This window comes from Ursus americanus, chromosome 3 (genome assembly GCF_024610735.1).
Source record: "Ursus americanus isolate L20-20 chromosome 3, mUrsAme1.1.p, whole genome shotgun sequence".
In the NCBI taxonomy this organism is placed as follows: domain Eukaryota; kingdom Metazoa; phylum Chordata; class Mammalia; order Carnivora; family Ursidae; genus Ursus; species Ursus americanus.
Window position 1 is genome coordinate 39,809,352 of NC_142129.1, and position 15,732 is coordinate 39,825,083.

The following is a 15,732-nucleotide window of genomic DNA, read 5'->3' on the forward strand; positions in this document are numbered from 1 at the left end:
GTGTCTTCATATCTACCCTTCTAAAAGTCTGGAATCCACTAAGATAGAAGAGGTTGGTGCATCATAGCTTGTGGCCCAGCCAGAGCAGACTGTGTCCCCTTAGGTTTGGTTAGGGTTCTCTTGCTGGGGCCAGTGCCAGAAGATTCTCTCCTTGTGGAATCAGCCACGTGGCAGGCACAGGGCTTTCCCCACCTGCAGAAGGTCTTTGCTATAAACCCCTCTCCGGCCCTGTCCCATCCTCTCCTGGGCTTGAAATTCCACCATTTCGAACCTTGAAGACTAATTGGCCTTTAAAGAGATTCCAGTTAAAACCAGAATTCTTTCACTATACATAACAGCTTATATTAAAAAAACAAACAAACAAACAAACAAAAACAAAACTACTTAGGGTACTGTTTTGGGTGGGAGGTAGTCACAAAACCTGGCTCCTTCCAGTGTCCTCATCCATGAGGCATTAACCAGAAGAAACATTGTAAAGATCCCATGAGATATAGGTACAAGGAATATAAAAGTGTAAGCGGCCCAGGTAGCAGGGAAGAAGAGGGTGGCTGGGGTGCTGGTCTGGGAAGGAGGAGAGAAGTAGGCACAGCTAGAGTTTGGAGCGGTGGCTCTGACCCCCAGAAGCTCTGCAATGGGGAGGCACGAAGGTAGTCTGGCTGATGTCACAATTTGTTCCAGGACTGGACCATTTGTGGCCTCCAGAGCCATTTGGGTTGCTTTGACCTCCAGCCATCTGTGTCTAGGAATGTAAAACAAATGGTTAATGACATCAGCTGGTATATGATCTCAAATGTCCGTGTCGTTCCCCTCCCTGCCCTTACTGCCATAAGAGGGAAAAGAGCCCCCTGGAGAAATCATCAAGGATGCTATTTTCAAAGTTGCAATTAATTGTATGCTGAGGAAAGGTCATTCTCTACCACTTATTCTGTCAAGAAAGGGGAAATTAAGGGTGATGGAGCTGTGACTGAGAGACTAGTTTGAATCGTCCTCATAACGTCAAAGAAGAAGACACAGAGCCCATATTCAACACCAAACTTCCTTCAGGTGAAATATGTGCCTAGGGATAGGTCTGACTGTCTGACCTTAGACTTCACAGTTGCACGGGGACTGTCATCAGGTTGCTTTTCAAAACGCCTCACGTCCACTGTGGCTTGAGCCACACATGCCTTCTGTCCTCTCTTTGGGACCCCTCCATGTGGCCGTGTTCTCTCATTTCATTCTGCAAACTCTCTCTTCCAGCCAGTGAGACCTGCAACGACTTCCACCCAATGTTCTTCACCCACGACAGATCCTTCGAGGAGTTTTTCTGCATCTGTATCCAGCTCTTGAACAAGACATGGAAGGAAATGAGGGCAACTTCTGAAGACTTCAACAAGGTAAGGTTGAATCTGAGGCAGAGGCAGCAGCTTCCTGTGTCCCCAAAGGAGCCCTGACTCTGCGTGGTCCCTTAGCTGTCATACCTGTATGGACATGAGCTGTGTGTTGGTGATGCTCTCATCTCTGGGGGGGGTAAGCGTGGTGCAGCTTTGTTCCTTTTGGCTAACTAAACTGGAGCTACCCGCAGAGACCCTTTCTTGGAAAAATATTGTCTAGGCTAACTTTTTCCTCTGAGGGCATTGGTCCTGGATGCCTTGTTATGGCAACATCCACTGGGGGAAAGACCTCCCCCTCCACCTGTGTGGGCGGCTGTTCGAGAAGGAATGACATCGGAAAGGCTGCTCTGTCTAGGTGACTTGGTTTCTTTGTGGATTATGGACGTGTTGAGGTTATCTGCCCTTTCCTGTGTCAAAAAGAGTTTTTATTCAAATGCAAAATCTCTTTCAGAAAGTTGAGTAAGTTTATATGGAACTTTTTTTTTTTTTTTTTAGTTTACAGAAAGCGTTTGATTCTTAGAACAGACGTCTTCTTTGGTTTTCTGTAAAAGTGCGAATTTTGTGTTTCTCTTTGTGAGTGAATGTCGGGTGCCGAGAAGAGTGTTGACCGATTTAGCAGAAGCAGAAGTATCATGTGAACTTTTCAAGAGAAACAAAATCTTTGTTTAACAAGAGGCCTTGTTAATGACAGTCACATGACTGGTAATAACTGATGGTTGGCACAGGTATATTTAGGAAAGAATATTAGGAGAGGTCTTCAGTACCTTTCATTTGCTACTATTTCTGGATCTAGGTTTGATTGGTTCCATCACCCATGCCTGCTGACCCGGGTCTCGGGACATAACTGTCGCTAAGAGTCTAAGGGTCTGATCCCACAGTCGTCCTGTGGGGCCTTCACTGCTGGTGAACAGAATGTCAGAATTCCAACTGCACTTGATGTTATTGTTGGTCTTTGCCTCCCTGTCACCTTTCCTCTGAACTTACATTCCATCCTTCTTTTCCGCTATATTTCTGGTTCGTGGTATCTTGAACTGATACTAGTTGAAAGGAAAGAAAACCAGGAAAAGGAAATAATACTCTTTGCAAGCCTCAGTTAGGTTCTGACCTGTCTCCATCGGCACGATGATCTTCCCTGCCGTTGAAGCAGACAAACGCAAGGTGTCTTAGACACCTTGGGCCATCTATTTAATTCATTGAAATAGGCCCTAGTGATGCCCCTCTGTGGAGAGCACTGATCTGCCAGCTATAATCCAGAGCTGCCAAGGGTCTAAGCAGTTATGCCCAGGGACAGGCATGACTGAAGAAGGGAAGCGAAGGAAAGAAATCCAGTAATTCTGCAATCTCCTAAGTGTACTTCACTTGATTATGAGGGTCTTTGCAATTCAGGTGCAAATCATCCCTGGGAAAAAAGAATAAAGGCACAGGGAGACCTTTGTACAATCAAGCCAAAACAAGTGGAGAGTTAAGTAGTCTCTGAAATGGCCAAGGCCCCTTTGCCCTGAATCAGATTAGTTTTTCACGTACTACGGTGTTTCTGAAAGCCGTGCAGTCCTCAGCTCCTATGTGTATGGGACACCTGTTCTTTTAGGAGAATGGGACTCACTGGCTGTCATGTGCTCTGCTATCAGGTATCTGTCTGCTTTCTGAGAGGATTTCATTCACCCTGCTTCTTCTGAATTACAGAAACCAGCATTTTTGTAAATGATAATAATGCAAATATTGTTGTTGACCTATGCACAGATAAGGTATATGGACAATATTCCCAAATTCCTATGGAGGAATGGCTCAAGAGGGTTAGCACTTAGATGCTTAAATCCAGCAGAACGTACAGCTTACAAAACGAAGCCCCGAGAATACATCATTAGCAAAGGGAACCAGAGGCCTCCGTCCGGAGGAAGTGAGCGTGGCTGTTGGGTCCGTGTTCATCACGGCCAGGTACTTGGGTCAGTGGTAATGATATCCTGCTTGTGCAGGGTGAGGTCCTCAAAGTGTCACTCTGAAACTTTTTTCATAATTAAATTATGTGGCTGTAAAAACTGCCTTTGGCAAGATCTAAGGGCCAGGATTGGGGCATAGTTTCTTATCATGGCCCTAGTACCGTCTTTTTGCGTCGTTTGCCGATCATAGACATCAGTCTAGTGTCACATACGTGAAGACAGTTTACGGCTGTGAAGAGACAGTCGGAAGCCTGAGAGGCAGAGGGTCCTGTCCTATGTACACATATCCCTTGGTCAAGAGTGGATACCAGAGGAGGGTCAGGAATGGGAATGCCAAGGGATTTAAATTTTGTACATGAAATATTTTTGCTTTGTTTGCTTTTTTTTTTTTTATTATTACGCACACCTTACTTCTGTAACAGAAAAGTCTATCAGTTATATACTATTTTGTCATGTGTATACTAGTTTTCTAGGGTTGCTGTCACAAATTACCACAGACTTTGTAGTTTAAATAGTACAAATGTACTCTCCTGTGGTTCTGTAGTTCAGAAACCAGAAATGGGATTCATGGGTTAAAATCGAGGAATCAGCAGAGCTGTGGTCCTTTTTGGCCACTCTAGGGGGACATCCATCTCCTTGGCTTTCCAGGTTCTAGAAGCCACCTGCATTCCTTGGCTTGTGGCCCTTTTTGTTTATCGTCAAAGCCAACCAGCTGCAGGTTCTGCCCTTCTCACATCACACCTCATCACTCTGATCCCTCTTTGGCTTGGATCTTGCACTCTTTTGGACCCCTGTGATTACATTGGACCACCTGGATAATCCAGGACAATCTTCCCTATTTTAAGGTCAGCTGATTAGGAACCTCAATTCCATCTGCAACCTGAATTCCCCTTTGCCATATAACATAACATATTCACAGATTCTAGGGATTGGAATGTGGACATCAATGGGGGGTGGTGCATGTTTCTGCCTATCATAATGTATATTTAATTTGTAGGTGTATTACATTTGTATCTGTATTTTTGTGTATCAATTTAAAGTATTGAAATGTGGACAGATGTGCTTTTTGTTGTTGATTTATTTGCTGGTAGACCAGCATAATACCAGTCAGAGTTCTGCCAGTGGCTGCTCAAACACAGATTTAGCTATGTCCCTTTTCTTTTATGTCCCCGTTCTGCCTCTAACAGGCTTTTGAAAAAAGATGGGCCCTGTATGAGGGCCTCTAGGTCAGTTCTTCCTGATTTTTTTCCTGCTGCGTGTCGATCAGCCACTGCTCTGCTTTGCCAGATAATAAATTGGAAAGGAGAGAAGAAGAGCTGAAATTTTCATCAGTTCACTTTTCTTCTTGTTATTAACTTGATAGCAAAAGCTATTGAATTTAGGAACAAGAGTGGATTTGGTGTTATTGGTAGATTTAATGTTTTTCTTGTTTCCAAAGATTGTCCAAATTCGAATTCAGATTATCTTAAAAGAGCCCAACATGAGACACACTTTCTTTTGAACATTCTTGGACACCGTCTCAGACTGTGCCACTTTGAACAGAAGCATGGATGGCGGATTTGCTTGTCGACCGACGACCCGGGTTCTGTAAGAAGGGGCTTAGCTCTCTGCCTTCTTCAGCTCATTACTGAAGAAGCAGTATCCCTCAATCCAAAATTCTGATTTTACAAATAATAACTAGATTCTAGCAGATGCAGGAATTTCTTCTACAACCCAGCTTGCTTGGGACACTAGTTTGTAGATAAGTTTGTTAATGCTTCTGCTGGAAATGAATGTTTGGAAAAGCAGCTGCCTTCTTACTGCTCAAGCCTGGGAAAGCAGAAGATGGGATGTTTCTTATTTATGTGGAAGAAGTAGAATTAGAGAGTGATTAAAATATTTATGCTTTGAAAAGTACTTTCTTCCAGTTTCCCAATATAGCAGTCTCTGCAGAATAATCCATTGATTCAGGCCATTGAGTTTGTCTTCTGTTTTTGCCTTTTATTACCAATATTTTAGAGCATGCATTATTCATTTTTATGGGCATTAGAGAAGAGCTTAAACTGCAGCTGGATAGCTCGGCACACAAGTGGCCCCATAATCATTTCATTGAAGCCCTCATTTTTTAAGCAGTGTAGGAAAGAAGACACAAGTGATTTGGATATTTCAGGTATGGGAATCTCATTTAAAGCTTTTGTTGCAGACCATGCCACTTTAGAAATTCTAACAAGGGTATACCCATCAAAATCGGTATTTGTGTGTAGCGGTGTTTCTCAACCTTGTCAAACTTGCCCGAACCTTAGAATCACCTAGGGGGCTTTGGAAACCTCTGTCATCCCAGTGCCCAATTGTACAACATACCAATTACTTCTTTGGGGTGGGGCCAAAGCTCTCAAGATTTTTCATGAAGGCAGATTTGATCACCAAAAGGTGAATCACATCCATAGAATGACCATCAGTTGATACAGACCACCAACTAGTACAAACCGTGTGCATCGGTGAAGTAGTCTGTCCGTTGGTTTGTAAGGCCCAGGTTCTCACCCTGGTTCTGCTACTCAGGGACTCTATGCCTGAATATTAAAAAAAAAAAAAAGTGGATGCCAGTATCTCATTGCCTTCTCTTATGGTGGTGTGATACTAAATTGAAGTAATAAATGTAAAAATGCTTTGAGGAAGTAAAATGTCATATGCAGTTGTGTTCTTTTTATACATTATACGATAAATCCTGTCTATGAAAAATGAGTAAATTGCCCTTTTCGAAAGAAAACATTTTTGGGGGCCATTATGTTAAAAAACGAAGGAAGGAAGGAAGGAAGGAAGGAAGGAAGGAAGGAAGGAAGGAAGGAAGGAAGGAAGGAAGGGTGAAGCTGCTTATGTACCACAGATTAAGTTCTGAACTGAATGAACTATTTTAACTTTGGCAGAAATAGGGTTTAAACTGAAAACGTCATGGGTTTGGGAAGAAACAACTTTATTAGGTACTTTAGTTTTCCATGTGACAGGCCATGGGTAGCAGCCTAAAAACCAGGTTTCACAAAAGCTCTGGTGCTTAATGGCTGGAGAGAGTTAAAGCCTCTGTAGCCATTACCTAGCTGCACAGACCTCTCTAGGGATGTCTGAGCCTTTAGATACCTTCAAAATACTTGTTCATGGCATTGGTGTTACTTTAGATGCTATCAAAATCGGCATTAAAAACAAGATCAAATGACTTTGCCATGCTTTCAAATTGCCAAAATGGAAGAAACTAATGGTTTGAAAAATGTAGTCATTCTAGAGCAAAAGCACTATTTTGAAACTTCACCCAGCAGCATAATATGCAAAGCACACACGACAGAGGTTAGGATCTCAGGCTTGCAGATGAGAAGCCATCCCTTAAAATAGGAGAGCCTGTGCACAGGGAGAACCCAGGCCCATCAGACAAAGCCGCAGCTGCCCCTGGCTAGGCTACGAGCTCCATCTGAGTCAGTGGGGGAAAATCTCAATTAGGAAGAATTGGAGAGCAGAACAGAGCAAACATCCTGGGAAGTCCCCTGGAAGATTATCCATGGAAAATAGCCACTAGCTAGTCACATCTAATGGATTATGGTGCGGTGTAGAAAAGGGATCGTTTGAGAGCTTGAAGGCAGTGATTGCATGAATGAGAAAAGGAAATATGTTCACTCCCCGAACTGTTTCCAGCTTACTGACTTTCTGTGCATGCTTTTCAGGGGGCAATTATATATTCCGGAGTCCCCTTCCTAGGCCAGCTCAACTTCACAGTGGTGCAGACGGCGCTCTTGTTGGTTAGCTGAGCTGGCCTAGGGAATGAAAGGTGGTCTGTAACTCTCGCCATGAATAAACATGAATCTCCTCATTTGCATGAGGCAGGTGACTGTAAAATATCTTGGAGCAAGTTGTGAAAGGAGGCTTTGTGCATCCGTGCCCAGGGGAAGCTGGGGAGGACTCAGTGTTGTTTATCTTCATTAGAATTCCATCTAGGGCTGCTGGTATTGATCTGAACCGGGCCTGGGGTAGCTAATAAAGTAGGTGTATGTTTTAATTGAAACATGAATATTTAAGTAGAGGAGAAGTCTTTTAAAGGGCCCCGATGTCATACAAGGAGGTTATCCATTTTTCAGCTGTCTAGGCCATTTACAAGTATTTATTCAAAAAGCTTCTCATGTTTCACAAAGGTCTTTAAGGTTTGACATGAAGGAAATTGCACTTCCTGTAGAAGCAAATGCATTGTACGAAGAGATTTATTTTTTTTCCTTTGATGTTTCCTGTTGGATAGGTAGCAAATGGTTTCGTGTGTGTGTGTGTGTGTGTGTGTGTGTGTGTGTGTGTGTGTGTGTTTAAATGAGGGCTTTTAAGCTATTCGCTTAATGTAGTGTTAACCTTTTTTAATGGAGTTTGCTACTCCCATTGGGACAGGAATCCAGGTATGTTTCCTACCGTCCTCATCAATATCAATAGTGTTATCTAGAGACGACAGAAAGACAGAAAGAGACCAACTTTACGAACTTAGTTTTTTACAAGAGGTATCTTTTTAAATAGACCCCGGTAGATGCACTTTCTAAAAAAAGTGCATTAATTGCAGGTAACATGGGCCTGACCAAGACAGGTGGTATCAGAGGGTGTTATTTCCCAGACTCTTTTGCATTACCACCCCTCTAAGGATCTCTTTTAGACATTTCTCCTAATCACCCTCCTCCTGAAATTTTAATTATGCAAACACATTGTTACCTGTTTATGTATTGTTTGTATATCTGTGCTTTATACATTAAGAAAGTAAGAATTTTTTTTTTTTTTTTGGCTCCTCCAAGAACCAGATTCTTCCCCCTGGGGGCACGATCCCCTGCCCCATTGAGAATACCAGCTGGAGAGGAGAGAACGGAGGGGAAGGCTGAGCACAGCAGGAGAGTCCGGGGGCAGTCCTGACCCAGGCACTGCTCACCAGCAATGTGTCCTTGGACATGTCCTTCAGCCCCCAGAGCCCTTCTCACCTGTAAACCGGTAGCAGCAAAACTAACAACAACAACAACAACAATAATAACAATGGTATTTCCCCAAATCACTGTGAGGATTAGGCCCTTAAAGGTTGGCTTTGTAAATTGCCCCGTACAAATGGGAGGTGCTGGTGTCAACAGACAAAACCTAAATTGACAGTCATTTGCTCTTGGTCTTGTAGTATAATTGAGCTAATTTGATTTTCTAAGATAGTTTGTTCAAATATCTAGAAATACAGATTTTCCCATTCCTCTGTGTGGAAACCCACTGAACTTTAGTTTGGCTGCAAAGGGAGACTTTGACTACAGCGGAGACAGATCCCTAAGTGAGGAGGAAGATCTCTGTGTGGGTTCCGGATGGCAAGGGGTGCCCCTCCCCAGCCTGCCCACAGACATACTGCAAATGACTGAGGGGCTTAGCCGCATCTCAGAGGCACAGCACAGTGGTCCTTCAGGAGCCCAGGTCTCCTCAGCTGCATAACCCCAGCTGCATACCCTCGTACAAGGGATTCAGCCCTCTGAGGTCCAGATTGCTCATCTGTGAGATGGGGACTGGGATGACTGCCTGTAGGTGGGCTCTGAGCCCTGGACCAAATCCGGCAGATAAACTACTTAGCTCAGTCCAGCCTGGAGCAAATACTAGGTGACACCCGCTTCTAAATGCCTCTGAAAAGGAAAAGGCTAGTCTTGGCAATGCTGATGGCAAACACTTTCAGAAAAAGACAAGCTTCTCCTGTGGATATAGTGATTAAGTTAATAAAACACACATCCCAGCATGCTGTCTTGGTGCTCCCGGCAGCACAGGGTCTGTGCGACTTTCATGAGAAGCGTGGGGATCATCATAAAGTGGTCCATTTCCAGGGACTCTTCTGGGTCATGCTTTTGATAGCCTGGCCATATCTCCTTATGAAGGGATTGTATCCGGAGTCATACAGAAAGAGGTAGATTTTGTTGACTCTGTTGATGTAATTTCCCTAAGAAATGGTTAAACTGTTTAAAATTTGTTTAAAGATTAACTGTTAGGTTCAGTTGGCTGAAAACACTGCTAGCATCTTTTGCTTTCTTGACATTTGCCATAACTGGAGCATGTATAAAAAGGATAATTACCGTGATTGAGTCTGATGAGTAATTTCGGATAAGCCCTGACAATAGTAAATATACATCTTGGAGGTTGCTTTGCATGCAAGATGCTCATTTCCGAAGTCTTCCTAGAGTCAGTGTATCTTTCTTTGTATCTGTAACATGTGCTAAGCTGACATTTGCCAATGACAAGAAAAAAATAATTGATAAGGTACTTCTACTGGGCAGCAGCAAGATCCGTCAGTCGCTTGGTTCAGCTGCAGACTATCCCTGATCATGGAAGTAACGATGCCTCTAAGTTAGCTGCTGTATATCACTCTGTTCAATGACTTCTGAAACTTCTTCCCCTTTTGTTAACTACACTTTGGGGCGCCACATGAGTTGTTAACTGGTTCTGATGACCTGAATTCCATATTCCATTGTGGATTGTGTTAGGGATTTGATAATGGCACAGAAATCATTTTATTAGCATATGTCCAATTAAAAGGAAATTGCCTACATTTTAAGTAAGGTGTAATGAGATTTAGGCATTTTAAATTAAAGGACAGATAGGAAGCAGAGTTGGATAGCTAGGAAGAGTACCATTAGATGGGAATCTCTCATGAAATACGAGTCCTCCTTGATTTAAAAGAAAATATTTATCTTGTAATTGCAGAGAAAATGATGTGCTATGGGAGTTAGGAACACAGTTGTACAAAGGGGTATGTTTCCTAAGGTAGAACAGGAGAACATAAGGGTGCTGTCATGTGGGTGCTCTTTATTGCTGACTCAGGGTGCCAGATGTTAGGAAGAGGCAAGGGACGGAAGGCAAAGAGGTGCCCCAGATGAGATGAGAGTGGAGTCAGAATGAGAGAGTAGTGTCAGAAGTCATTTGTTAGGACTCCAATATAAGAGCTGGGAGAAGTGAGAAGATCCCAAGTGAAATTTCTAAATATCTCCTGTAAGAATACCAGACCTAAGGGGTCAGAAGTTTAAAAATATATTTTATTATTTAAATGTGTATAATTCACCTGCTAATCTAAATTCCTTCTAGCTGTGCAGGTTTTTCAAAAGTGTACTTTTATATCTGAGCAGCGGTGAATAATGGGTTGAGCAATCCCCCTGGACTTACCAAACAGGAGCCAAAACATTCACTTGCTGGTCCAACACCAGATACTAGCTGCCCTCTCCATCTCTAGCATAAAGCTGAGCCACTAGGCCAAATAGGTCAAAAGCAGGAGCAAAGGTGGGGAAGCAAGAAGAGGATACCACAGCAAGGCTGAATTTGTTATAGGGAGAAAAAGAGACAGGGAAACTTGAATTTGAGAGATGAGAATTATAAACTGTTCGTTTCTTCTTCTGCTCTCCTCCCCTCTGCCCCTCCTTTTGTTCTTTCTATGTGTTTCCCATGGGGTTCTGTTGAAATGAAAAATAATAGTAGGTGCACAGTGAAACTATGTGGGAGGAAGTCATTTAGGCGGGTAGTTAACTCAGATATCATGCCCACATAGGGCCTACAGCTTCCCTGGCTGGCTGTTGTCACTTGTGGCAACAGCGTCCTCAGATGTCCCTCAAGGGATCACCTTGCTCTGGCCCTATGAATAATACCGTTACCCTAGACCTTACCACAGTGAACTGCAGTTGTCTGTTTAATCCTCAGACTCCTTGAGAGCAGAGCCTGGCTTTTTCTGTATTCTCAGGATCTACTCAGTGCCTGGGAGGTTGACGGTGTTCAGTGTTACTATCCCACAACCATCATCCACACAGCATGGCCATGTCAGCGTTCCATATCTTGGTAAATCGTGTCAGTATTTAGCCTACACTTCTAATGCTGTCCATTCTTTCAACAAATATTATTTCGTGTCCATGACATGGAAACCATGGCACTAGGCACTGGGAATACAAGTGGGTTCTGCCTTCATGGAGCTGGCAGTCCAGTGAGTTTCTATTTAGAAGTTTACAGACTGGTTCCTCTTTGTGAAACCAATCAGCAGCCAAAGTCACTACAATCACGATAAGGTCCTCTGCCTTCTCATTATGGCCTTAGCTCAGATCTTCCTCTTTCCTCACTCCAAATCTGCTAGGTGGAATGGCTGGTTGCAGTTCTTTACTGCTCCATAGGAGTCCTTGCCACAGTCTGATGGGAGTGAAGCCTATTCCCCCTGCCCTTTAACTTTTGACATGGGTCAGTGAGGTGATCACAATGTGCAGGGAGCAGAGGCCTGAATATTGCTTGTGTGGTTGGCTTGGGCTCTTGCACTTCTGCCTTCACCATGAGATAGAGTACATACCCTGGGTAGCCACTGCCCCTAAGTGTAGGTCTCAGAATGAGGCATATGGAGCATAGTTTCCCCAGTCAGACCACAGAATTACAGCTTAAAACTGCCACCTCAGCTGACCTATAGACCTGTGAGTATGAGAAGAACTTCTTAGCTATTGGGATTATTTGTTACACGGCATTCGTGTGGCAGTCACTGACTGAGACACCAGCTATTGCAATAACTTACCTCCCAGCTTTGAAAACTTCCCACTTTTCAAACCTCCTCAACATGCATCTGACCATATCATTGTCCCTTTTACTCCATCTGTGCCTGTCCATTGCCTGCCTCATAAAGTTTCATGGCCTTAGCAAGATGTTTAGATTTCTTTTTAATTAGCCTAATGTACTTTTCTTGCTTCATCCTCATGTCTTCACCCTGTAGCTGCTCTAAGCTCTGCATATTTTGAACTGCCCACAATTCCTTGTGTAAGCCATGTCATATCACAGATACGTATTCACTCTTATTCCTTTTGCCACTAATGCCTTCCTCCATCTGCTCGTTGAAATTCTATTTTAGGATTTTACACATGGCCACCTCTGGGCTACCACCTTGGATGGTTATCATCTCCCTTTCATTCAGAATGAAATTCTGTACACCTGCTCCCATGACATGGAAGTCTGAACTTCTTTTGGAAAATATCTTCTAGTTGTACAGTAGTAGTTGCTTATTTACAAACTTCTCTTTCTCAATTAAATCAATATAGTGTAGGGAGCAAAGAACTATAGCTTTAGACTTTAATATTTTCCAGATGTTTTTAAAATAGGATCTGCCGAGTTACTTTGGGTTGAATGTCAAATGAATAAATGGCCAGAAATGTTTAATTCACACATTATTTAAAACAGTCTGCCTAACCAATAAGCTGAATTATTTTTTACACTGTTTTAATATGGGATGGTCCCTCTTGTTCAGTTCCTGGAGACCATAGGTATTCTGCAGTTCTACAGAATGAAGAATTCTCTTGCCCAAAATGCCAATAGGCCTTATTGAGAAATACTTCTAGATCTTTCCATTGGAATCTCTTCTTCAAATGTCAATACTTTGAGGGAATTACAAAATGATTTTGCCATTCCTTTCTTAATAAAAATGACAGTAATTATTTTTCCACCTACATAGCTTTATATAAGGTAAATGAAAGTCTCAAAGACATAGAACAGTCACAAAATAAACTGAATTTCTCTTCTGAGGAGAGTGGTTGGATCCCCTCATTAAAAAAGAAATCCCTCTGTTTCATTTCCCCCCCCCTTCATCTTAACCCACATACGCTGGCCATTTGGGGAGTACTCTGTTTCCCACTAGTCTTATTTCCAGGCCAGTGAGGAAGATAATATCAATAATGGTGCTTATCCTTTCACAGGATGGCTACTGAGAGACCTTCAGTGCAGAGGACAAACATGCCTGCTGGCAGTCCACCCATTTAGGGGACTGCTGTCTCCCTGAGTACACTCAACAGACAACTGCCTGTGGAGCAGCCACATTCAATAGTAAACGTGAGCACACCGTGCCATTCACAAAAATTGTCTTTTATGTTTTACCTTTACCTCCCAAAGTGCTCTTAAATTAGAAAAAAAAATTGCATTTCCAAGACTGTCATAAGAGTAGGAAGATTTGATTCTTGCCACGGATTGTGTGTTTTAGGTGCTGGAGGCGATCAGCCCCCAAGAACTTTTCTGGTCCTGATTTCCTTATTTCTCTTTCACATTTCCATTTGCGTGGCTTGGCTGGATCTGAGGTGTATGGCATATGGCTTTTTGCTGCTTGAGCTGCCACAGAAGTGAATGTCACTGGCATCTAATGCCAGATTTCCATTTTGTGAATCACAGAGCGTGAGATTCTGTCCGAAAGCTCCCAGGCCACTAGCAGAAGCAGAAAAGGGTAAGACCTATGCCTCAGAGATGCTGTTCCTATTAAAATGCGTCTGTCATGATAGAAGTGCATATAAAATAGAGATGCTCTTGCCCCCGAGTGTGTTGGAAAAAGCTGCTTTGGCTTGTTTTACTGTGGGCAGTGCACCAGGCAGCCCTGGATCTTTGCTCCCAAGTCTCAGCTAAGCAGACCTGGTCCATCAAGGATGTAGGGTTGGTTTTGAATTTTTTCAGATAGATAAGAATTCACTTGTGCACATACCAGAAAAATAAGGCTGTGAGTAAAAGATATCGATGGCTTTTGGATGCAGTTTACCAGCATTTTGTATTCATTGAATTTTCAAGTTATAAAATGCTTTAGGACAGAGTTGGATAATAATGGGGAACCGAAGCTGCCACAGACATAGCATCAGCCTCGACTCCCCACCTCCACCCATCACTCCACACCCCCCCTGCTCCCTGGCTGCCTCCTGCACCTGAGGAATCAAAAGAAGGGTTTGGAAATTCACCAAGAAGAATAAGTTCAATCAATGAATTAGTACATTTAGTCAATAGATTTAGTAAGTCAAGAGCAGTGACCTTGGACTCAAGGAGTGGGCTTCAAACCCTAGCTCCATTATTTCCTTGCTGCATGACCTTGGGCACAATAATATCCTTACCCTGTTTTTCAGCCTTTTCATCTGTGAAATATGGAACTTTATATGTGTGTGTGTGTGTGTGTGTGTGTGTGTGTGTGTGTGTGTGTGTGTAAACGTATATATGTTGTGAGGATTAAATGAGCCTATATTAGGCTGATAATATGCAATGGCCAATACTTGACCCATGTCTGAATTGGAAAATTTTGCTTTATGCTTTATCCTAGTATATGTAAAGCACATGGGCCATTTCTATGAGGTTCGGAAGTATAAAAATGATGACACAATGCTCCAGACTAGGTGTGGGAAGACATGGATTCTAGTCCAGCTCTCCCTCGAGCTGACGACACAACCCCAGGCTTTTCTCCAACATCTGCCCTCACCACCCCTCTCCTTTCTAGATGAAGATGTCCCTGGTGGCCCCAGAGATGGATTCTTCCTTCCTCGCTTTGAATTCTCTCTCTTCTCATCCACTCTGGGACACCACTTGATCAGTTCATCCCGTCTGGTCCTTATATCATTAATCTCGTCCTCTTGGATGCTATCTTCTTACCAGCATATAAATGTACTCACATGTCCTGTGTTTGAAAAAATAAGTAGATAAGTCCTTCTTGATCTTCATCCAGCTCTCACCCCAAGCCAGATTTCCTCACATAGTTGCCTCTGTTTGCCACCTCTTCTTTTCACTTCCCAGTCATTTATTAATCCTGTCTTCGGCCCTCACTAAAAATACAACTAAGCAGAAGAGGCGCGACACTCTAAAAAGCACTAAATTATATTTCAGTACTTGAAAACCTCTTCAGCCACAAAAGCCATTGGTTTTGATGAAGTCAATAATGACCTCTGATGAACATTTTAAAATCTCTTTCTTGTTTGCCTTCTTTGCAGCCCTTGGTTCTCTCCTTCTTAAACATGATCTTCCTGTGGCTTTGGAAATGAACACTCACACAAAATAGATACGTGACACACTATATATATTAAAGGAAGAAATAAGATAATTATCATTGTTCCAGTTACTAGTGATATTTTTAGAAAAAAATTAAAAGGTAACTAAACTATATAACTAAGCTCAAGAAAAGAAACATGCCACTGAAATGCCTTAATAGGTGTCTTGAATACTCAAAAACCTCTTTAGCCACAAAAGACATGATTTCTAAGAGGCAAGTGGAGAATGAGAGGAATTGTTGAGTTGTTCTAATTTAAGACTGGAAAGAAGTCACATTGTTATGACTCCCTGCTCTGATGAAAAAGATAGACATCAAAAAATTTGTAAAAATAAATCTTTTATCCCTTACATTTTTATGCTTATTGGCATCTTTTCTTCCTCCCCCTTGATTTCGTCTCTTCAACCTAAAAAGCTACCCAAATCTCTCCTATCCATAAAAAAAATTTTTTTTCACCCCCGTTCCTCTTTCAAGTTCTTATCCAATCTCTTTCCTTCCCTGCACTGCCAAATTTTCCAAGAGAGAATGCCATCTCCACTTGCCTGCCTCCTCCACTCCCTGTGGTCTGATGTTCACCCACGTCCACCCACTGAAATCGCTTTATTTAGGTCAGCAGTTACCTCCTCAGTGTCAG

At 42.7% G+C, this 15,732-nt stretch overlaps 1 protein-coding gene across 9 annotated transcripts in view; it reads left to right on the top strand.

Moving 5' to 3' along the window:
• ELMO1 (engulfment and cell motility 1) overlaps positions 1-15,732 on the top strand; it is a 527,802-nt gene that overhangs the window by 371,794 nt on the left and 140,276 nt on the right. For all 9 annotated transcript variants that reach the window (XM_045792846.2, XM_045792847.2, XM_087860896.1 and 6 more), the window contains one exon: positions 1,240-1,376. In XM_045792846.2, the coding sequence (XP_045648802.1) occupies positions 1,240-1,376 (137 nt within the window). The remainder of the gene's footprint in view (positions 1-1,239; positions 1,377-15,732) is intronic.